Here is a 24,044-nt window from a genome sequence, read left to right as displayed (position 1 = left end):
TGGGTCCCAACACTTGCCTCTTCTCTGTTGCATTAGCGGTACGACGGGGACATCGCTGACCTGGGCCTGACTCTGTCATATGACGAGGACGTTATGGGTCAGGTAAGTTGGCCTCTATGGCAGAGCAATTTTTTGCTGCCCTCCACTGGCTTCCTGGTACCTGCCCCACTCTTGGTGTTTTCCCCGGAAGGTCTGCAAACCGAGGCTGGCGGTCCTTTTGTGTCTGGCTCCCTCGTCCATCCCCCTACTCCTACCTCCCCAGCAAGGGGGGCAGGGGGCGTTCCCCCTTCTGTTCCCAATTGACCTGGCCTTTGCCTGCTTGGCCCTTGGAGAGCTCCCCACAGAGACCCTGCTTTGCTTAGATCGCACTTTAGGTCATTCCTGATGGAAGCTCTAATTCCCCATTTGTAACATTGCTTTTCGTTGCCATGGTGAGGATTAGCTGTCACACACCAAGGCTTGTGACTTGGAGAGGGGAAGAAGCCACCCGACAACTGCCTCGAACAGAAACCAGTCCTTGCTCTTGCTTATCATAAAGAGCGGGGCAGGAAGAAAAGATCCTGGACACTGTGGTAGCAGAGAAGTCTCCTCCCATAGTTTTTGTCTTGGCTCTTCCCCAAAGTGCCCTCAGCACCCTCCAGTTATGTCCCAGCAAACACCTGCCTGAGCCTCCGTGCTTCTGTAGCCTGAAGACTGGGAGAAACCCAACCTGGAGCTTCGTAGTGCAGAACTGGCTTCTTGGAGCCAAGCCTGCATCACTTCTGAGAGGTCACTCAGTCTCCCCGAGCCCCAATTCTCTTGTTTCACAAATGTACCTTGTGTGACTGGTACAAAAGTACCAGTGTGACTCTATGAATGCCTGCAGGCCCCACTCTCCAGAGAGCCCCTAGCACACTGGTGTGTGAACACTCTGAGGAGGAGCCTGTGAGGGAGGAATGTAGTGTAGCTGTGCTGACCTCCACCTTCCCCCAGTACACTTCTCCAAGTAATAGGACATGGACAAGGCACTCCCTGGAGCCCTTTGCAGGAAACACGAAGTAGGGGGCTTGCCAAATGCCCTTCCAGCTTTAAAATCCTCCAGTTGCCCCAAGGTGTTGCCAGCGGTGGGACTAGAGGCCATGATCACTCCTTTCTTCATCATTAGAGACCCAGGATATTCTATTAATAGAATTTCTGTTAAAATAAGCTTTAAAATTTTTCATTCTTTGATTTTTAGGTGACCCCCAGAAAGTCCTGAAGTTGAGGGAAAATGCTTGATTCTATGGTTTTCAAATTTTTAATCAGGTTTTGAACCTTCCTCCTGATAATTTTCTCTTTTGACAATAAAAATGTAAACTGCTAAATAATCACAGATTCAGCTATAAGATGAGCACAAAGATGAAGAAACCCATTTCAGTGGCAGTGCCAGGAGAACACCACTGTTAATATGTGGTTTGTTTTTCTTCAGACTTTTCTCCCTGGGCTTGTACATAATTTTTTTTTTCCAGAAATCATATCATACCATTAATGTTATTATATAATCTTTTTTCCTCACCTTCTCAGCAAATACACATTTTCATCATATTTTTGTAATAGCTGTACAACATTCCAGGGTACGATTGTACCAACATTTATTTAACCGTCATACTGTGCTCATAAATGCTAATATGGTCCCTTCCACAGCATCTTGAAGCCTCAGTACAAATGTCTGAATGAGGATCAAATGAGAAAAAAACCTTCCATATTGATTGTGCTAGGTCTGCTTGTTGATATTTAAGCCCTGGCTTCTTGTGAAAATGATTATTCCCAAACATGTTCCGTCTTCATTCTGTAGTTATTATGGACGTTGGCATCAGGCCCTTTCATCTTCAGGAAGCCTTATTTCCCCATTAGAATTCTCTCGAGTAATTGGTCCCCGTCTTCTCCCCCAGCTTGTTTGCCATGAACTGATTCCTGGAGGGAAGACCATTCCTGTTACGAATGAAAATAAGTGAGTATAGCAATTAGATTTTTAAGGTCAGCACTTGAAAAGACTTCATTCTGGTTCTCTGGTCTTACTTTGAGAATTTATTAAGATAGATTGAAGTAGAAAGAGGCCATAAATATCATAATGGAATTTACTGGTTACAGTTCATAGGCCAAAATTGTATTAAATTCGATTTGCAAAATAAGAATTGACAATTTATTTTTTGCAGCAGCACATCTAAGGTCAGAGGCACCCAGGCCACAGTGTTCCTAGGGATTTAATGATGGCTCAAGATGCAGACAAATGGATTCTGAGCCGCTCAAGCACGTAGTCCTGAACCCAGAGGGCACAGAGGCGGAAAGATACCTTGGAGGGGCAGATCATTCTGGAATGATAGCATGTGGCAGTTGTATAAAACACTGTTCTTGAGAAGACACAGTGATGAATTCAAATGCCACAGACAGGTCCTTAGACGTGGGGAGACTCTGAGGCCCGGCAGCCATTGTCACAGATAACAGGCTTTTAGAAATCTATCATAAATGTCAACCTCTTTGGTCCCGAGAAGCAAAACTCCTCAATGCACTGTCTCCACCTGCACTATTCTCACCTAATTAAAACAGTAGAACCTGGCATGAGGAGTAGATCTTGGCCCTTTTGTCAATCTATCAATCTTCTCCTGCCGCCAGGCTCAGCTGAGCATCTGAACTGTTAATCTGAGCATCACTCTCCCAGTGACAAGTGAGTGCTCAATCCCACCTGGTGAGTCATTTGGATCAGATGCACGTTGCAGCCTGGTGTTCCTGAACATCCTGCCCCTCTCGGCTCAGGTGGTTGGGTCAGCCTGCATGCTTGTGGAGCTTTTATTTAGACTGTCACTGTGGTCCAAAGAATAGGCCAGATTCTCCTCTTGGATGAAAGACACCAGTTTTGACTCCTGGCTACAGGGCATTAGTTGGACAACTGAGAAAAGAGCCGGGAGCTCAGGTTGGGAGGTGCTGCCTGGGGGTGTCAGAGGAGGGGCGTATCCTGTTGCTGCCTGCCGTGTGCCTAGAACCATCCCTTCGGAGAGCTTCTATAAGGTCTTGCATGTAAAATACCTTTCAGGATGTCTGGCCCAAAGAAGGGGGTATTAATAGATGAGAACAGTGAACGTCACCAGTGTCAGATATGTGACATGTCACATAGAGCCTGCCACCCCCAGATGGGCTGTGTTTTTGCTAGGCATGATGGCCTGAGGGTGATAGTAGAAGGGGCAAAGATCACAGCCGGAGGCAGCAGGTCATTGCAGCCTGTGCTGGAGTGAGACTCCCGTCCTGCCAGGAGACCTGTCTGGAAAGCTGCTTCACAAACTCTTAAACATTCTCAACAAAAAGCTTAGCATAAGAGCAAGGGGATTCAGTTGGACAGATGGACTTAAAAGGCCTTGAAATGCCAGTTCTGCCCTCTTTAGGGGTGATATATATATATTTTTAAAGATTTTATTTAGTTATTCATGAAAGACACAGAGAATGAGAGAGAAAGGGAGAGACACAGGCAGAGGGAGAAGCAGGCTCCATGCAGGGAGCCCAACGTGGGACTAGATCCCAGGTCTCCAGGATTATGCCCTGGGCTGAAGGCAGCACTAACCTGCTGAGCCACCCAGGCTGCCCTAGGGGTGATATTTGATCTGCACTTTCTGGGGGCCATTAAGTGGGGAAGGTTTTAATAAAATGCAACGGTATCAGCAACCTGCTTCAAAGTGTACATGACAGGAGTAGCAATAATGGAGAGAGAATCCTATTTAAGCATTTCAGTGTGCGAGTCTGCTGCCGAATCATTTTTTTAAATAGGCACATTTTCAAGGTCAGTAACTCAGATCTGAGCATTGTGGGGTAAAATTTTTATTTGGACTCTGCTAATTTGGGATTTGGGGAGTTATACCTGGGCTGGGCTCAGGTTCTTTGCTAAGAAATCAGCAATACTAGCCTGGCTAAAGGCTGGCTTTAACGTGTTTGAAAGGTTTGCATTGTATTATACAGTTGTAGATGAGGTTTTGGTGCTCAGGAAAGAAGGATCATCTGCTCGGAACCAGTGTTAGCACTCTTGACTTCCCCATTGAACCTAAATGTAAGCCAGCTGCATTTGGTCACAACTTCCAGCAGGCTTTTCATGGCTTGGAATCTTGGTCCATATTAGCAAGGCTTTGATTGAGGTTTCATCATGAAATCAGTTTTTTTCCACTTTAAAACTTATTGGAGGACTGAATTCTCTCTTAATCAGATGAAATTAAATAAAAGTCCAAAAAGCACCCTTTGTACTGAAGAAAAACCTTCTCTTTACCTGGAGAATATCTCAGTTGGGTTCTTGGTACAGTGGATTATTCCCTGATGTCTGACCCACCGGTTTTAGGGGAAGAGTGAATGAAGTAATGCCGTTGAATGCATGGTGCATACCACAGTGGCACCCAGCATGCCATTCAGAAAGGTTAGCTAGCATCACCATCATCATCAGCATCATAGCTCTGGTGAAACACCCTAGTACCACTTGTGTTTTTGTGAAGTGGTCCAGAAATGACTGGACTCCTCTTTCAGCCGCTGGTAACAGCCCAGCCTGACCTGTTAATTCCCATTGTTTTCTCCTGTCGGCAACAGGATTAGCTACATCCATCTGATGGCACATTTTCGGATGCACACTCAAATAAAAAACCAGACAGCTGCCCTCATTAGTGGATTCCGCTCCATTATCAAGCCCGAATGGACCCGGATGTTCTCAACCCCTGAGCTACAGCGTCTCATCTCCGGTGACAATGCTGAGATTGATCTGGAAGATTTAAAGTAAGAAGCCAGTGAGGTGGGAGGTGGGGAGGTGAAATCTTGAGTCTCCTGGAAAGCAAACTGTTCCTTTGCTGGGCTCCTTTTGTTTCAGGAGCCCACCCCCAAGTGTATTCCTCCCAGATCACCAGGTGAATTGCTCTGGAATAAAAACTCAACCACTTATTTCCTGAGAGACATAGAAGTAGAGACTAAGCAGGTCTCAAGGAGTGCTGGGCTCTCCAGAGTTCCGGGAAATGGCAGCATAGGAGCTCCTGTTGGCTCCTACTCGGGAATAGCAGGGTCAGTTCTTGAGCTCCCCACTCACGTAGCTTCCAGGGATGTGGGTTATGAAGGCATGACCTTGTGTCTTTAAGAGAAGTTAGAAATCACCCTTGCCTGCCAGGGTTCGCTGTGCCACTTGTCTCAATTCCGTTGCTGCCTGGTTCTGTGAGCACTCATTGGAATGTGTGACTGAGCCCCTCGTCTGCACTGTTTTCAGGAAGCACACGGTGTACTACGGTGGATTTCACGGAAGTCACAGAGTCATCATCTGGCTCTGGGATATTCTGGCCTCCGACTTCACACCTGACGAGAGAGCAATGTTTCTGAAGGTATTTTATGTTACCTATATGTGTGTTCATAGATGTTCTCCTAAACCTAGAGGCCACTTGATGTAAGCATTTACATTGGGGGGAAAAACAAAATGATCAAGAGGACCTCATATCATCAGCATATACTTTCCCAGAGGCCACCCTACCTGGTAGGTCATGCAGCAAACAGACAGGCTCAAGGTGCAGCAGGAGGCTGCTGTGTAGCCCTCTGCAGAAACTAGCCTGCATGGGCCTGAGTCCATTGAGCTCAGCACTCTGCTTTCCCCTTCACTGATGCCAGCCTTGCTCATATCCCATTTTTTCCTTCCTGACAGAAGTAAATGGTGTTCATTACCTCGAAACACAGACAAGCAGAATTTTTTTAAGGTTTTTGTTTTGTTTTGTTTTGTTTTGTTTTAAGTAATCTCTACACCTAACATGGGGCTCAAACTTATAACCCCGAGATCAGGAGTCACATGCTCCACTGACTGAGCCAGCCAGGTGCCCCCAGACAAGCAAACTTTTGCACAGTCTCCATTCCTACCTTCCAGGGACTGCCTTTGTGTACCCCTTTCCTCAGTAGTGTGAAGCATGAACACATACAATGTGCCAAGAAAACATGCATGATTGAGTAGGCTGATAGCAATGTGTATTTTTGCAAACAGAGTGCAGCCACTCTGTTAACCAGTTAACCAGTTCCTTCATACCAGTGTCTTTAAGGTTGTAAAAGTTCAAAACATTTCACCAATGCCACCGTGTTGGTGCCCATGCCTGACATTGACAAAACATCTTACAGGACCCTGGATGACATATATACTTGTCTGTGTATGTGTTACCTACCTGTGTATTTTTATAAAGATGGAATCATCACTTGGCCACCTGCTCTTCTATTTGGTATTTTATCATGAATGTGTCACCATATTCTGGGAGTAAATTTAAGTGCCTTGAAATATTTTCCTTTGGACATTTGGGTTTCTAGAATGGTCTTCAGTGACCTTGGTTGTTAAAACAACACAAACAATATCACCACCAGTTGAAATGGCAGTAGGTTTTGTTTCTCTTTGGATTTTCATTCTGAGGAGAGGTCATTCCCATCAAGGAGGCCCCCCACTCACAGATGCAGCAATTCCTGGGTCATCCCTACAGGTTTTAAAGGACTTGGGGTAGGCAGGTGGACGTAATTCCAGAAATTGATTCTTAAGAGAATCAATTCCATTTTTCCAGCAGTGCCTCTTGTATAGGCAAAACCCTCCCTGCAGCCTGTAAAACTGCACTCACCCTGCCCCTCCTAGAAAGAAGAGAGAGCCAGTGTCTCCTGTGTACCGTCTTTCCCACACAGCAGGCATGTTTGTGTCTCTGGATAGCTGGTAGCCAGACCTGCGGTTCCTTCAGACAGGCCCCAGCGTCAGGTGGAAGACACAAGTTTTATACAGGAGTGGGCCTGACTATGCATTCTTTAGATGTAACAATAGCAGATGGCAGCTTCCTATGCCCTCTGTTCTTCCTGTCCCAGGAGAGTGAAAGCACTACTCCTTCCATTGACTAGCTGTGGCTTGTGGCATGCAGTAGGTCTGAGCAGCCTCAATTGGGATAGGCACTGGCTCTGCTGGCTCTGTCATCCTTAAAATAGAGCGTATCGGGCAGCCCGGGTGGCTCAATGGTTTAGCACTGTCTTCAGCCTGGAGCTCAGCTCCAGGTTGTGATCCTGGAGACCGGAGATCGAGTCCCACATCAGGCTCCCTGCATGGAGCCTGCTTCTCCCTCTGCCTGTGTTTCTGCCTCTCTGTCTCTGTGTGTCTCTCATGAATAATAAATAAAATCTTAAAAAAAAAAAAACGAATCACACGCTTCCCTGGAGTAATTAGATGAGGCCAGGTCCCAGAACACTCAGCACAGTGCTCAGCCCTGCCTTCTTAATAGGAGCTGCTGCTGTGCTTTGGCTGGTGGGAGATAAAATGTACTAGATAGTAACATCAATACTTTGTATAAAAGTGGTTTTTGAAACCTGTTAAAATGCGTTTTGAAACCTATTTGGATGCCCTCAGGATTCTCACTGCCATTTAGAACACAGTTTAAATGGTAGTATTTATGTTAAGACCCAAACACTCAGCTTGCCGTGGAATTTTGAAGCACAGCCTAGTGTGAGTAGTGGGTCCATGCATCCCTTGGAAAAGGGACAGCCTTTTTCAGCTGATGTTCAGTTCTAAAAAGTAAATGGTTTATCACTTGGATTTCTAAATTGTTCCGATTCCTCTATGCAGACATGAGCTATCATGTGTGAGGAGATAACAGATGCTGCCATCTGAAAGGTGCAAGGCATCCCAAGAGTCTAGCAAGGGAGCATGGCTGGCTGCCCACAGGCCCTATTCCGGGTGCTGGGTGTGTTGGTGTGCCCCTCAGCCTTGCAGGCGCTGGAGACTGGGTTGTTGTCCACATGCTGAGGCCCCAGGAGCCAGGTTCACAGAAACTGCTCTGTGAAGCTGGCAGGCCAGGTCAGGGGAATGCACCTGCACACCCTCTCTCCTGTGCCAAGTCTCCCTACCCCCAGTGCTTGCGTGCATGGTATCTCTCTAAGCAGGGACCTGCATGCCAGTCCCACAGGAGATCAGTTCCCTGGACCTCTTCAGCTGCACCTTCTCCACACACACCAGTGACTGGTCACATCCACTGGTGGGGTTTTCATGGGTTTTAACCTTCAAGAGCCATGCCCTTAAGAGAGACGTGAGATGTGTACCAGTTGTCACCCTCCTGTCATACCGTGACTGGAGAAAGCAAAAGAAAATGTGGCTCGCCTGCAAGGAGCCTGTTGCTGAGGGAACGAGACCCCCACTCTGTCCCCCTACCTGCTTTGCGTTGCAGTTTGTGACCAGCTGCTCCAGGCCCCCGCTCCTGGGATTTGCCTACCTCAAGCCTCCTTTCTCCATCCGCTGTGTCGAAGTGTCAGATGATCAGGTACTGCCACTACTGGGGGACATCAGCTGCTCTTGGGGCTGGTTTGCTGTGCCCCCTGGCTGGAGCCTTCACCCAGTCTGTGTCCACAGGGCAGGGTGGGGCACCTTCTAGGCGAGAAGGTTCCACAGTCCTCCAGCCAGGGGAACAGTTGGTCCCGTAGAGGATGACCCGGGCTACTCGGGGGCCTCAGTCCTCTCAGAAGGCCCTTTCTCTTGACTCCCTCAGGAAAGGTACCTGGGGTGGTTTTAGTAGCTGATGGGCTGGCCTGGGCTCCAGGTCTGAGAGGCTGTGTGGGAGAGTGATACGGACACTGGCTCAGGAGTGGGGCAGGTGCAAAGCTTGAGTGCCAGCCCTCCACCTGCTGCTCCTTCATGTCTGGCCAGCCACTTCATTTCCTCACCTGTAAGGGAGAACAAATGGCTCGGGTTATCATACGTTGTGGAAGGGGTGCTCGAATAGTAGCCATTGTTAAAAATGTCTCAGCCCCTCTCCCCCTCCTGCAAAAACCCAGCAGCCTCTGAGCCTAGCTGCCTTTCAGGATGCTGCAGCCTGGGCTCCGGGTCCCTGATGTGACTCTGGATAACCCTCAGCCCCCTTACTTAAGGAAGGCTGCCCCATATTATAGTCTGCTGTGGGCTACGGCATTTGCAAGAGGCAATGGGAGGCTGCATTTAGATGTGTTTTTGTACCTAAAGTATGTTTGCAGTAGTCTGGCTCTTTGAAAATTGGTTAACCAATAACTGGCAGTTATCCGAAGGCCCCCTTTCTGAGCACTTAGCTAACACAGCAGTCCCCCATGCAGGCCTGGGCCGCTGGGGCTGCTTCTGTGCACTCACCACTCAAGACCAGTTGTCTTCCCTTTGTGGGCTGGCCTCAGGCAGCTAGGGGCACACTCACCGGCCCGGTGTTCTGCTCAGCCCCGAAGGCTAGCCAGGTCCTCCCCTGGGTCGCCCACTTTGGCTCCCAAGCCAGGTGCCTCCCAAGCCAGGTGCCTCCCAACCAAGGCTGTGGTGTGTGCTTACAGGACACTGGGGACACCCTGGGCAGTGTCCTCCGGGGCTTCTTCACCATCCGCAAGCGGGAGCCAGGTGGCCGGCTGCCCACCTCCTCCACCTGCTTCAACCTGCTCAAGCTGCCCAACTACAGCAAGAAGAGCGTTCTCCGGGAGAAGTTGAGGTACGCCATCAGCATGAACACGGGCTTCGAACTCTCCTAGCCCTCACTCCCATCACCTTCCCTGGCTGGCTCCTGGGAGCCCAGGAACCTTCAGCTCCAGGGGGACAGCGTCGCCCTGGGAGTGGGTGACCAACAAGCCAGGTGACCTCTTACTCTCTATAGCCATGAGACTCCCCTGTGGCCTCAACAACTTGGGACGCACGTGACGACTACATAGCATTCTCCAGGTGACACTGATGGGAAGGGTGTTGAGAATAAACCTCCAGGTTTCACCAGCGCTGGTCCTTTTCTCCTGCTTTCTGGGGCCTAAAGCCCAGGCCAGTGACCACAGAGAGCCTTCTCCTCTTGATAGTTTGGTTTTCTGGTGAGTCTTTTCTTTCCTTAACTTTCTGAATGAGCTGTGCGTGAACAAGTCCCAGGAACTCCAAGGGTCCAGAGCAGTTTTCATGATTCGGTCCTAAATGCACAAAGCCCACTACGGGCGAGATGCTCTCCTTCCGTCTCTGAAAACTCTTTACTCAGGTAAGGGCTGGCCAAGCCTCTATGCACTCGACAAAGTCTCTGCCTCTGTCCCGTCTGCAGCGGCCTCTCTCCACATAGTCAGGCTCACCTGCTCCCCAGGGAAGCAGAGGTGCCTGCCAGGAAGCCTGTGGAGCCCAGGAAGTTTGGGGCACTGCCCCCACCTTGAAACCACGCATTCCACACTTGGCAGTGTCTCCTCCCGTCTCACCTCAGAAGCTCTGAGTCCTCAGCAGGCTGAGCTGCCAGGAGGCCTCCACTGGCTTGATCCCGTCTCGTCTGTTCACATTGGCACTCTGGCTTTGGGGAAAAAAAAAAACCCACTGGCCCTTAAAAGCAGGTCCGTTTCCAGTGGGTGCTGGCTCTTCCCTAAAGCCTGCTGATTCCTAAGGGGGCAGCTGCCTTCCTCCCCTGCTTGTTTGCCCTGCTCATTGTTTAGTAAGGAACAAACACTAGCCAAGTCACCCAGCCCGGCCGGGCATTGGCTTTCCTCTGTTGATGGGAAAATCCTGAGAAACTTGGGTCTTGCCACTCATTTTTCCTCAGCATGGGGCACCAGGAGCCCTTCATACTTACAGAAGCTCAAAGGGCCGAGGAGACTCTGGGTTAGGTTTTTTGGGGTTTTGGTTTTTTTTACTTCATTTTCTCTTCCAACCCATTGTGCTCCTTTGCCCTCATTTTTCCCCCTTATCATGAGAACATTATCCTAGATCCAGGGAATTGAGACAGAGGCCGTGTCTGTGGTCTATGTTGACAGCCATCACCCCTCGCCCTCCCATCAAGTTCCTCCTGCATCCCCAAGATCAAAGCCAGGAGTACCTGGTCCCTCCTCTGTTCTGTGGAGCCGGCTGGGGGTGTGTGCAGCTTTCTACCGAGCAGCAAAGCACCCTCCGGCAAAAATCTTCATGTTGGTGGCAAAGTGGGTGAAACTGATCTCCATGGCTTCCCATCAGAGGGTTGCAGCTGGGTGCCATGTCCTGCCCAGGTCGCAGCCTGGCTCTAGTAGGGTCCCCAGGCTTCTGGAAAACAGAGTTTATGTTTTACTTTGATGGAAAGATGACACGGAATTTAAAGACAGACAGGAATTTGTTATTTAAAATTTGTCAGCAGCCTCTGATTCTATGAATTTGCCACTTTAAATACTCGACTCCTTTGAAGACCTCCTCTGAGGACCTCCTCTGAGCATGTGTGTGTGCTCATGCACGCACTGAGCAGGTTTGTACATTTGTGCTGGGGCCCAGATGACTGTCAGCCTGCACAAAGACATTTGCTTCTGTCTTGACCCTGATGGCCTGAGGATCCGCCAGTGTGGGGCTATGGAGAGAGCGGTTGCTAAGTTCTGACATCAACTTTATTTGTTCTTTCAACAAGGAGAGGTGTGGTTTGTAATTTCTTTAAATTTTTCTCTTCAGCTGGAAATATTGCACTAAAACACTGAATCTGTACTTTATGGTTGGTGTTCATTGACACCTTGATGGCTCTTGATGGCTCTAAAAAGTTGTGGGGTGGTTTTTGTTTTGTTTTTGTTCATAGATAACCTAGGGATTAAAACGTGATCAACGGCTTTATTAAATTTGTACTTCAGCACATGATGGCTGTGTTTTGCTTTTTATCCGGAGAAGGAGCGCTTTACGACCATGTGCCTGGGTTGCTCATGAGGGGCCACCTGCTTGGAGCTCATGGGGCATGTAGGTTTCCAAGGTGGAAAGAAGATGCAAAGGATAACATAGCAGATACCTGAGTCTCGCCGGCGAAGCAGGGTTAGTAACTGTCGACAATGTTCTGTTTGCTTCCAATTCTGCTTTGAGAGGTAACACATTTCAGATAAAGCTAAGGTCCTCTCCAGCACCACCCAGGCAGGCCCTTGTCCTTCTCACCTCCTTCCCAGCGGCAGCCCAGATTTGTGTTTTACAGTCATGGGTACAGCCAATAGATGTGTGTTCATTGAAAACCATCCACGACTCAAGCAGACGAAGGCAGATTTTACAGCCACTTCGGAGTCTCTTGGGCTTTGCTTCATCACTGTGGATCATAGCCCTGTGTCATTCTCTGCAGCCCACACTTATGCTCAGTAGAAAACCCATCTCAAACTGGCTTGTTTTTCCAGCTTCACCTCAGGTAGCTTTTCCCCTCATCCTCCTATGAGTTCTCACCCCTGCTTCCTCTTCCTCTGGCTTGGAGTCCCCGGAGGGTTGGAGAAGGAGAAGACTGGCCTACTGAAATCCTGGGACTCGGCAAAGAAGTCTTAAAAACCTGACAGCCCTTTTATACGAGTCAAAATGCCTGGGCATCTGGGGAATTCGTGGGTGCTGGGTCTTCCCACACGGAGCGTTTATACCACCAAATGGGAAGAATACTGTCAACCTCCCCCAAATATTTTGGTAGTGTCCAGTGAGACACTCCCACCTATAAAATCTAAAGCCTCTTTCTGTGACATTTTGGCCTTTACAAGTTATCACAGCAAAGAGAAAGTTTTTATAACCAGGGAAAACAAGTGGGTTTTTAAAAATTATTTAAATGAAGACAATTTTAGTACACTGACAGAACTAGCAAGTGCCTAGGAATATTGAGGTGGATCACAGTTGGAGGAAGACTGGTCCCCACCATGTCTCTGACTGCAGCCAAGTTACCAGCCCATCTGTCCTATTGACTTAGCAAATGTTGCGCTGCTAAAAGTGTGTGGCAGGGTTATGGGCAGATGGGTTATCTCTAAGGTTAGCTAACCTGCAGTAGAGCCAGGACTCCTTAGGCCTTAGACTTATTTCCTGGATCCATAAGAATAGTTAAAGACCTGAAAAGTGGTTCATTTGGTACACTTTTTCAAGAAGCCGAGCGAGAGCTCAGGACCACAGGGACACACCCAAACCCTCACTTTCTGGCTCAGTCCCCGGGGTCGGCCTCTGCATGTGCCTCCTGAGAATCTCAGTGCCCACTTCAGGGGGTGCGGGGATTAAGTGGAACGATGTGTGACATGCACCCTACTCAGTTCCTGGCACCAGGTCAGTCCTTTTCCCACATCTGCTCACCCTGCACTAGAAGAAGATGGAGCTGACCGTGGCCCATCAGTCAGGCCCTGACCTGGGGCAGCCCTGGTGGCACAGCAGTTTTGTGCCACCTGCAGCCCGGGGTGTCATCCTGGAGACCCAGGATCGAGTCCCACATCGAGCTCCCTGCATGGAGCCTGCTTCTCCCTCTGCCTGTGTCTCTTCTCTCTCTCTCTCTCTCTCTCCCCCTCCTCTCTCTCTGTCTCATGAATAAATAAAATATTTTAAAAAATAAAAAATAAATTTTAAAGTTAAAAAAAATCAGGCCCTGGCCTAACCTCCAGTAGCTTCTGCCACCCACAGTCCCAGCAGGGCGGCGAGAAATCCCATGGAGAAGTCTCTCCAAGATCTCCCTCTGGAACTTCTGCAGGATGGCGGAAAGGCACACTCCCTCCTCCACGCTGCCAGTGGGGAATTGGCCGGAACATTTCCAGGCTCACGTGCCCTCCAGCCACCTCACACACACACACAATCACGAGCCCTAGACGGGATCCTTGGGCCTCTCTTATCTTCAGAGTCAGAGTGAAGTCGCTTGCTCGTTATGATCATGAGAGCTAATATTTGTTGCAAGCTCATGCTCTCATGGCAACTGGTTCTGGAGCCTAAGCCCTCAGGGCTTTGAGGGCACGGAACAGTGCAGACATGGAGCCTCTGGAACTGGGTTCGCACCCCAGCACTGCCGCTCACTCGCCGTGAGGCCGGCAATAAGGCCCTTGGCATCTCTGAGCTGCCCTTCCCTCTTCTGTACATTAGGAGTAGCAGTTGCCACGATGCAGCGTGGCCTGGAGCACCCCAGCCTTTGCCGGGCCCTCTGTGGACAGTGATTCGTGGCTGGTGTAACTGTTGTCATATTTTTTCCTGGAGACCTAGCCAATGTCCTCTCTGGAATTATTTTTGTTTTTCAGAGTCCTTGCAAGGAGGCATCCATAAGTGTTAGCAGGACATCCTGAAGGCCGCCTGCTGGGCTTCACCCTCTGCCCTGGGTTGTTGGCTCCCTCGCCTGGGTCCTCGCCATGTCCTGAGCTCCCATCACACACTTTGCCCAGTCTCTCCCTGCACCTGGGACCAGCACCCACATTCCTTTTGTTGTTTTCCCAGCCCTTGGCAGTTAGGTGGTCTCTGAGCCATAGGGAGACTCAAAGACTTGGGTGGACCAGGATGGGACCTGTGTTGTCTTACAGACCCTCCACCAAGAGAGCATGACAGAAAACCCAGTGACAGCAGGAGGAATCCCACAAGATGTGCCCTGCTTCTCTGACCCTAAGGAGGCCTGCAGAGGAAATCAAAATCCAAGCTTCCCAAACATCCGCATGCCCACGAGTCACCAGGAAGATCCTGATTCAGCAGGTCCAGGGGTGCCCAGGGCCCTGCATCCCTGACAGCTTTGCACTACAACAGAGACCGCACTTAGGAGCAAAGGTTGGAGCACGTCGTCTGCCAGGGCCCGGTGTTCAGGCAGGTGGGGTAAGACCCTGAGCCTGGCATCAAAAACTGGTTCGAGTCAGCTGAGTGACTCTAGGCAAGTTTCCAACTCCTGGAGCCTTCTTTCCTCATCAGTGAGAATACTCCCAGTATTCATGACCCTCCTGATTACCTCACAGACAGCTTGGGGCTGTGCGGTCACACGGACCTGGGCACCAAGCCTAGCCCCACCTCCCACTGGCCGAGGGGGCTTCAACCCTCCCAGCCTCGCTGTCGTCTGAAAACTGGGCGTAAGTCCCACCCTAAAAAGCGTCTCTGGTAATGGGACAAGCATTACTTGGGGGTCATAAGAGGGGTCATCCATGTTTAGGGGGAGGGGGCCATAAGAATGCGTTCCTTTATTTTCGCCTGGAAAGAAGGTTTGCACTTCCGAGATGGCAGGGAGGCATCTGGGATGGAAGAGGCAGCCAGGCGTAGGGTGAGGTGCTAAGCAGTGGGAGTCCCATCACGTCGCCCACTAAGGACAGGAATGAGGCTGTCCCACCACGGCTGGGAGTGGCGTAGCTGCTCATTGGCCACAAGCAGAGCACGGCGCCCAGCCTTCCACACCACTGAGCCTAAAGGTGATGGGGGTGGGGACTGGCACATGACAGAGTGACACTTTGTCCTATTGATATGGTGCCCGCTCTGGGCACCTGTACCAGATATTGGGCTCCATGACCCTCTCCCCACAGAGGCTGGCCCCCAACCTTGTGTCCCCCCAGGGACTCTGCCAGGAAGGAAGCGTCCCCCAGGGTGGGGCGGTTGTCACCAGCACACGTGACCCCCGATGGGCCTGGGAGTTGGTGGGTGTTGCAGCCGGGAGCCAGCCCAGGTAGCCAGGTTGTCAGGGTGTTCAGGCCTGCTTCTGTCCACCCACAAGTAGACCCACAGGCTGTGCCGGGTGCTGGAGGCCTAGCCGGGAAGAATGCGGCCCCCGTTGCCCTACAGAGCTCACGATCCGGTTGGGGGAAGAGGCATATCTAAACCAAGGAAGAGATATCTGAGCATGTACTGTGATGGCTCCACTCCCGCGGTGCAGCACTGTTAGGGTGCCCACTTCACAGCTGGACAAACAGATTCGGAGACGACGAGACTTGTCCTAGGCCCTAGAGTCCGTAAGTGGCAGACCCAAGATTCGAACCCTGATTTGCCGCACTCCAAAGCGCTTAAGCAAAGTGTAAGCAGACAGAAGAGGAGTGGGAGAGCCTTCTACACAACGGGCTCAAGATTGAGCAAAGCCCCGGGGCCGTTCTGTCCCTCCTGCATCTGATGCTCATCCCTGTCCCATCTACCCTTGAGGGCACTGCTGAAAACAGAATTGCACCCCTTTGCAGATAAGGCCCTATAACATCTTTAAGGACTCACTGAGGATCCCAGAGCTCTAGTCTCCCTGCGTCCTGGCAAAACTGGGACCGGTGAGTCTGCAGAACAGCACTGTCCCCAGCTACACAGGTAAAAAGCTGAGTTGGGTTGAGAGTATACCTGGGCGAAAGGTGACCCGCTCTGGGGGCAGACTGTGGGAGTTTCAGGACCCCCACCACTTCCTTAGTTCATTGCTCCTCTCCCAACAAGCTGGGCCCCTGTCCTCACCAGTTGGGCCAGAGACCCAGGGAGGACGTGGTCAGTGCCCTTCCATTTGGGACTGGGGTGTCTATGAAGGCCTTACCCCTCAGCCCTCAAGCCAGCTTAATAAGGACAGTGAGCTTGCCACTGCTTCCGCAGCAATGGCCAGAGTTCCTTGGTCTTCCTTCTGGGTTGGCTGTAACCATGGCCCCCAGTGAACAAGCTGGTGTCTTGTCCCACAGATTCACACCATGACACTGGGAGTTGGGAACTGCCCACCTCCAGCTGCCATCAGGAGCTTTCCTATCAGCGAGGGTTCTTGAGCTGCAGGCAACAGAAGCCAGGCTCTGCCTTATGTAGACTGAGAAGGGATTTACTGGTAGGTTTTGAGGATGGAAGAACCAGAGCTGAGCCAGAGCGGGAGCCAGGGCAGTTCTGAGTCAGAGAGAGCAGACTTCAGCTGAGCCTCTTCGGGACGCGCGGCAGGAATGGCTCGGCCCCAGTCAGGAGCCCATCCTTGCTCCAATCATGCCAGCATTCTTCAGGGAAAGAAAAAAGATTGAGCAAGGCGCAGATGTCATTCTTTCGTGTACTCATTCAGTAAATGTTGTCAGGCACCTGCTGTGTGCCAAGTACTAACCAAGCACTAGGATACGGTCGGCTTTGGGAGAGACAGGCACTAATAGGAAACCCATCAGATCATTTCCAGTGTGTTGAAAACAAGACAGCGACCCCCGTGGAGATTGTATCCCACTGGGAAAAGCAAACTCCAAAGGGAATTGAGGCACGGCTATGAAGAGAAGAGACCGGATGAGGGGTCCCCAAACATAGCGAATATCCACGAGATGGTTCCTGCCATTTTTAGGACTTCAAAAGCCTGCTCAGGTACCCAGGGCAGTGGCAAGGACTCGGGGTCTGGAAGTAGACTAGACTTCGTATCTGGTCCCAGCTACTTCCTTACCATGGCCCCTATGGGGCAAGTCGCCTAACTTTTGCAAGCTTGCAAAGCAATGATAATTCTTCCCATGTTGGGTTGCTGTGAGGTCAAATGAATTCAGGCATGTCCCACGCCTGGCATATAATGAATACTCCATTTACTTCCCAGACCAAATACTCAGTCATGCCCTGGGTATGGAGTACGGGGATGTGAGTGTGCAAGGTGGGTGGCCAAGCCAGGTCCTTGAGGTTGGGGGCTATGCCTGCTGAGCCTCCAACATGTCCATCACAGCTTTATTTTTTTTTTTAAGATTTGTTTATTTATTTGAGCGAGGAAGAGAGAGCATGTAAGCAGGGGGAGGGGCAGAGGGAGAGAGAGAGAGAATCTCAAGCAGACTTCCCACTGAGCAGGGAGCCCAGAAGGCGACTCAATCACATGACCCTGAGATCAGGACCTGAGCCGAAATCAAGAGTCGGACTAAGTCACCCAGGCAACCCCAGCTTTATTATTTTTTAAGGTAGATTGTTGAGTTTAGATTTTTTTTTTCTTTTCAGTAATTGCTACACCCAAGTGGATTTTGAACCTATAACCCTGAGATCAAATCACGAGTCACATGCTCTACCGACTGAGCCCAGCCATTACAGCTTTAACATGATTTATTCCTTCCTCCTTCTAGATAAGATTTATTAAGGTAGCTAACTGCCTGAGAACTGCCCCTGCTTCCTTGAACCACCCCCCAAAGCACCCAATACAAGCTAAAGAAATCCTCCTCTAGGGGCATCTGGTTGAGTATCTGCCTTTGGCTCAGGGCGTGATCCCTGGGTCCTGGAATCGAGTCCTGCATCAGGCTCCCCACAGGGAGCCTGCTTCTCCCTCTGCCTGTGTCTCTGCCTCTCTCTCTCTCTGTCTCTCATGAATAAATAAATAAGATCTTTAAAAAAAGAAAAATCCAAAAAAAAAAAAAAAAGAAAAGAAAAATCCTCCTCCTGAAACACCCCCACATTTCCCTGGGTGTGTGTGCTCTCTCCTTCAACAACAGTCTGACATTGTTCAACTATGGGTGCGTTCTTAGCGGTCTTTGGTGGGAGGGCATTGCAAACCATAAACTCAAAATGTTGCCCTAAATGAAGTGTTTGCTTCCACCAAATGCAGCAGTGCAGGGAGAACTGGACCTGGTGCCTAGCATAGCAGGAAGGAAGCACCGCCAGAGAGGACTGAGAGAAGATGTGGCTTCTAGAATGACAGCCCCTGGCCGTAGGACAGCTGCCTGCTGGCAGGAGGAGGTGGGGGGACGATAGTGCCAGAGGCTGGGGTGGGCTGGAAATGAGAGGTGTCACACTATTTCTCACCAGCTTTAATCTGAACTTTGCATGCTTTAATGTGAAATGTAATTACAGATTCTGAATTATGGTGGCGAGCTCATCAGGGCTGACTCATCAATTAGTCAGATTTATAAGTATTTGGTTCTCAGAGATCTATGACCCTGATGCGTCACCTCAAAGCTCTGGGAAATCTGTCCTGCCAGTTGGCCCTCTTGAGGGACCGTGGGGTTGAGAGAGCCACTTTTAGAGCCGGCTTGGAGGGACGGTCTGACCACGCTCAGACAGCTTGGAGACTATATACCTGCCTCTAGAGTCCCTACTCTTTGAAATCTGTGAGGGCCTTGGCCCAGGAATCCCAAAATGTCCATTACACACCCTTTGTTCCACTACTTCCATCGGAAACCATGCTAGGTATCACTAATGGATTACCAACACCCTCTGCTGGATCTGGACCCAGCCTCCGGCTCCTTCCAGGCAGCCCCTTCCAATCACCCAGCATTGGTGCTTCTCTCCCTGGGATAAGCCCTCCCACTGTCCCTGCAGAACATAGTCGGGAAAGGAAGCTGGACTTGGAGACAGAAGGCCCGGGATAAGTGCTGGTTTTGCCACCTGCTGATCGTGGCACGCTGGACTCCATCACTTTACCAGATAGGGTGCCAGTCTGTCCCAGTGAAGGTGGGGTGATAATCCATGGTGAAGATCCATATAACGAAATAGATGTAAATGTCCTCTGTCTATTCTCAAACCCCATACAAGTTAAAGATGCAGCAACCAACAGAGGAGAAAGAAGGACGCCGGCATCCCGAGCATCCTGTGAAAAGCTGGCATGACTATCTCCCCTCAACCCCGGACCCAATCCTCAGTGGGGCAAGGGTCAGTTTTCTTCCCTCCTCTCTTGCCCTAGAACGGAAGCCAAGCATCCACGTTCAGACTGCACAGGAGCTGCACTCCAGATAGCCATCTGGCTTAGACAACAACCAGGGGCATGTCCTGCAGGCTTCTAGACTTTGGAGGGGCCCCATGGCTCTGGCAGCCTCCCCTGGCTCCAAACACCCCAAGAGAGGTAGATGATTTATGACAGGCCTGGCAAGCAATTGTCAGTTTCTCTTCTCTTTTGCACTCATGTTTGTTACACAAGTAAGCCTCTGTCAAATCCAACCCAAATATGTTGTCAAAAAAAAAAACAAAACAAAACAAATGAAAGTGAAAGTTAAAATCACCCATAATCCCATGATTTAGAGGGTTTTTTTTTTTAAAAAAAAGATTTTATTTATTCATGAGAGACACACAGAGAGAGGCAGAGACACAGGCAGAGGGAGAAGCAGGCTCTCTGTGGGGAGCTTGATGTGGGACTTGAACCCGGGACCCCAGGATCACGCCCTGAGCCAAAGGCAGATGCTCAACCAGGTGCCCCTAGAGGTATTTTTAACACATGGAACAGATCCTTGCATATTTTTTCCCATGGTGTATATACACCACACATTTCTTTTTCAGGAATTAGGTCATTCTATACTATACCATTTTATAACTTTTTTTTTCACTTAAGAGATGTTGAACAGTTTTCCATAGTCATAAATACACAGACACCATCAATTTCAGTAGTTTTGTGTTTCTTACAGCCCCTTATTGTTAAACATTTTCCTTATTTGACAATTTACTCCCTATTGTTGGACACCTTTTCCAGTTTTTCATGGTAATGAGCAGCACTGGTGTGAAAAAATCCTGCTGGTTCCACCGATGTATCTGTTGCCTTTGGAAAAATTCTCGGACACGGACTGGCCAGGCCATGATGACGCACATTTCTAGGGCTTCGTAGGCACTGCCCTATTGCTCTCCCGAAAAGTCGTACCTGTCTCTGATCCCCCAGCGGTGGAGAGACCGTGTCTCTCTCTCCCCGCTGAAGCCTGGAGGTGGAGAGAGTCACAGGCTGAGAAATCTCTCCAGCTGCCAGGCCCTGCAGCCGGACCCGGGGGTCCTCAGGATCAAGCCCTTCCTCTCCCCCTAGGCAACCCGGAGCACCCGAGACAGGCCATGGCCAGGAGGGGGCAGGGTCCTGGTGCCACCTGGCGCAGCCATCGCAGACCCTGACCCCCTCCTTCCCACGTATGTGCCCGGATGCCTTTTCTGGAGGCGGGCTGCCCACACCTTGTGACGGGACAGCGAGCTTTTGAGCTATCACCCACCTTATTTCCCTCTACAGCTCCTACGGAGTTAACAGATGTACGCACGTCTGAGGCAGTCATGCGGCAAGAGACTTTGGGTCCAATCCTTCCCGTTCTGACAGTGTGTAATCGAGGTGAAGCCATAAATTTTATAAACAAGAATAAACGACCCTTAGCAACATATGTCTGCTCGACCCTTCCAAGGTGATCGTAAATAAAGGCCCCTGCTTGCGGGGGGAGGGACGTGGGTGCTGCAGATGGCCAGTGATGAGGGCTGAAGGATCTGTGCCTTGGGAGCATCTGGTGGGGGACAGGTCACCCCATCACCCCTAGGTCCTGAGGCAGCTGGACGCCTTTCTGCCATTTATTCAATCATTTCTCTAGGCCACTTTTGCCCCTCTGCCCCCTGAACCGGTGCCTGCTTCTCACCCTTCCCCAGAGAGGTAGCTTGCAGCAGGGCCAGTAGGGTCCCTTCCCCTGAGGTTTAGGGTACCCTCTCTCATCTCCACCCCTACTTCACTGTCAATCACGCCCCCCCCTCCACAGGAACTCGGAGACTGGGGCTCTTGTCTCAGCTCTGCTGCTGTCCACAGACAGACCCCCAGGCAGCGTGAGTCACTGTGGAGAGGTAAGAACATGCTGGAGGCAGATCCAAGTTCAAATCTGAGTTTGGCCTCTTGTTTGCTGCAGGACACTGGCCAAAGGGCTCTCTCCCTGTGCCTCAGTTTCTGTGTCTGCACCTGAAACAAAGCTACTAGTATCTACCCAAGGGGCCCGTTGAGGGGGAGGAGTAGTACGTGCTTAGTGCACACGGAAGTTTCTCTCCTATTGCTCAATAGAGTATTCCTCCCATCACATCTGCCCAGCAGATCCTGTGTCATTCTGAGCAAGTGACCCCACCTCTCTGAGCCTCACTGTCCTTACCTGAGAAACGGAGAATATGTGCACAGACTTCAGCGGGTTCTGAGAAGTCAGACGCGTTAACTATGGCATCGGGGCACACCTGAGCATGTGGCCGAGTGCTGAGTAAATGTTAGTCGTGGTGTTGAGGGTGTAGAGCCCTGATTCTAAGCCCAGCTCCGCCTCCTAGAGCCGTGTGACCTTGAGAAAGCCATTTCTCTGCTCCGGGCTGGCTTTCACCTGTAATTCAGAGACAACAGAGATGTTACTAGGACCACTTTCATGGGCTGTTAGAAGAATTAAATGGGGACGCCTGAGTGGCTCAGTGGTTGAGTGCCTGCCTTTGGCTCAGGGTGTGATCCCGGAGACCCGGGATGGAGTCCCACTTCGGGCTCCCTGCATGGAGCCTGCTTCTCCCTCTGCCTGTGTCTCTGCCTCTCTCTCTCTCTCTCTCTCTCTCTCTCTCTGTGTGTGTGTGTGTGTGTGTGTCTCAAGAATAAATAAATGAAATCTTAAAAAAAAAAAAGAAGAATTAAATGAACTATTGCATGTAAGGTGCTTAGCAAGATGACTGGACACAATTACTACTCAATTTGTGGTCATTATTAAGTTTACTTACTAAATTCTCTTTTGGCCTTAGTTTTCCCATCTGTAAAATGGAGCACTGATCTCTGAGATCCCTTCTGGTTCTCGTTGCTCTGTCACTGAGTATTGAGGCATGGTGTCCCTGGAGCCAGGGCCCCTGGTCTGACTGGGCTCCCACCCCCTCACCACGCCCCCCCCACCTGTCTCAGCCTCAGCAGTTCCAAACCTCTGCACCTCACCCAGGCCTGAGCTACTTGAAAGTTCCTTTGTAAAAGAGAAGACACAACTCAACAATATCTACTTTTTTTTTTTTTTGAGCTGCTACCAGGTGCCAAACCGAGCTTATTCCCCAAACACCTGGAAGCTGAATCATCCCCAGTCATAAAAGATGAAGACAGAGGCTGAGTGAAGTCAAATAATTGACTGAGGTGGCTCAGCCAGCAAGCGGCAGAGCTGGAACTTGAATTCAAATCGTAACAGCTATGAAAACAGCTAACTTGCTGAGAGGATGTGCTAAGCACCCCCTTTTTTGAGGATTTATTTGAAAGAGAGAATGGAGGGAGGAGTAGAGGGAGAAGGAGAGGATCTCCAGCAGAGCCTGAGCTCAGCATGGACCCCAATGAGGGGCTCGATCCCACAACCCTGAGATCACAATCTGAGCCAAGTTGAACACTTAACTGGCTGTGCCTCCCAGGGACCCAACTCCTTTTAAATACTGCTTTATTGAGCTTGGTGGCCTCTATGGGGTAGGTATTCTTGTCACTCCCATTTCACAGATGAAGAAGCAAGTCTGAGAAAGACGGAACAACCCACCCAGAATCATGAAGCTGAGGTTTCAGAGCTGGTCTTAGACCGAGTCTGCCCAGGCTGATGTCCAGCCGTACATTTGACTGGTGTTCGCTGCCCTCCAGTCTCACAAGCGTCGGAGGCCACTGGGCAGCCTCCCCGGCCAGCCCCGAGTGCAGCTGCTCGTACCGGACGCCGGAGCTCCGCAAACCCCAGAAAAGGCTGCAGGAGCAGGCAGCCTGAGAATCGGGTGGGCTCCTGCACAGCGGGCAGCACTGGTTATTTTAAAGCAGGGCTTCCGAGGAACTCCTCAAGTTGTATGCACACTGTGAACATGTGTGCACACGTGTCTCGGGAGAGTGTGCACGTACCTTCCATCAGAAGTGTCTGATTCAGGGGCGGCTGAGCATCTGCCTTCGGTTCAGGTCGTGATCCCAGGGTCCCCACAGGGAGCCGGCTTCTCCCTCTGCCTGTGTCTCTGCCTCTCTCTCTCATGAATAAATAAAATCTTGAAAAAAAAAAAAGTGTCTGATTCTGTGGCATGCAAGGGAACACAAGGACCATCCCCGAGGCCTCGGATGTCCCCAACCTGGCTGTTCCCTGCCTCGGGCCCAAGCCTGGCCTTCCACGAGGGACTCTCAGAGAGGGGGACTACATGTCCAGTGGGCTGCAGAGGTGAGTCCTCTCAAATAAGCAAGACTGGGCCAGCTCAGGTCCAGCATCACCGGAGAGGCTCGTGAGCCCAGGGGGAAGGAAGGGAGGGATGAGCCATGAATGGTTCTAGGTACTGAGGTATGTAGCGTGTGTGCGGAATTTATTATACAATGAATTTTATTCAATTAAACTTGAAGTGCGTCTGGATTCTTAAAGGTTCAGTAGTGATGACTGGGACAGAGCGATCATAAAACTGGATGGGCTGTCGGAGGAAGGTGTCGGGGAGGAGGCAAGGGTGACATTGCAGCTGACGGGGGATTCAGATCCGGGACGTTTGTCACGGGGATGTGTTACAAGTTCGGGCTGAGAAAATTACTCGGTGAAAAATGCACATTAACAATAGCCAGGAGATATCAGTTAAGGGAAACTAGGTTGAGAAATGAGACAGCAGAATCTATTAACGTGTGACATTGTTCTCGGCGGCCCAGGTCATGATTAAAACGGCTGTCAAGGGGCGGTGGAGGGGGAGTCGCGGGGCCCCCCACCCAGGACCCACACCTTGGTGCAGACTCCTTGAGACAAGAGGCTTCCCCTCCCCGAGCCGGCTTTATCCCCCGCAGGGTGTGCCTGTTCCGGGGCTGCTGTGAGGTCTG

General features: G+C 50.5%; 1 protein-coding gene and 1 long non-coding RNA gene across 5 annotated transcripts in view; both read left to right on the top strand.

The window, feature by feature from the left end:
- UBE3B (ubiquitin protein ligase E3B) overlaps nt 1–11,563 on the top strand; it is a 53,216-nt gene extending 41,653 nt beyond the window's left edge. For all 4 annotated transcript variants that reach the window (XM_072802895.1, XM_072802896.1, XM_072802897.1 and 1 more), the window contains 6 exons: nt 37–102; nt 1,911–1,969; nt 4,576–4,758; nt 5,237–5,348; nt 8,187–8,279; nt 9,304–11,563. In XM_072802895.1, the coding sequence (XP_072658996.1) occupies nt 37–102; nt 1,911–1,969; nt 4,576–4,758; nt 5,237–5,348; nt 8,187–8,279; nt 9,304–9,495 (705 nt within the window). In that variant the 3' untranslated portion in view covers nt 9,496–11,563. The remainder of the gene's footprint in view (nt 1–36; nt 103–1,910; nt 1,970–4,575; nt 4,759–5,236; nt 5,349–8,186; nt 8,280–9,303) is intronic.
- A 6,390-nt stretch (nt 11,564–17,953) lies between these two features.
- LOC140619476 (uncharacterized) lies at nt 17,954–20,645 on the top strand. Its single transcript, XR_012019360.1, has 3 exons — nt 17,954–18,265; nt 19,209–19,367; nt 20,505–20,645. It is a non-coding gene; the product is annotated as an uncharacterized lncRNA (long non-coding RNA).
- Nucleotides 20,646–24,044: the final 3,399 nt, after the last annotated feature.

The sequence above is a fragment of the Canis lupus genome, chromosome 27 (assembly GCF_048164855.1).
Source record: "Canis lupus baileyi chromosome 27, mCanLup2.hap1, whole genome shotgun sequence".
Classification (NCBI taxonomy): Eukaryota; Metazoa; Chordata; class Mammalia; order Carnivora; family Canidae; genus Canis; species Canis lupus.
The sequence above is the reverse complement of the archived record's forward strand: the minus strand, read 5'-3'. Positions and strand labels throughout refer to the sequence as shown.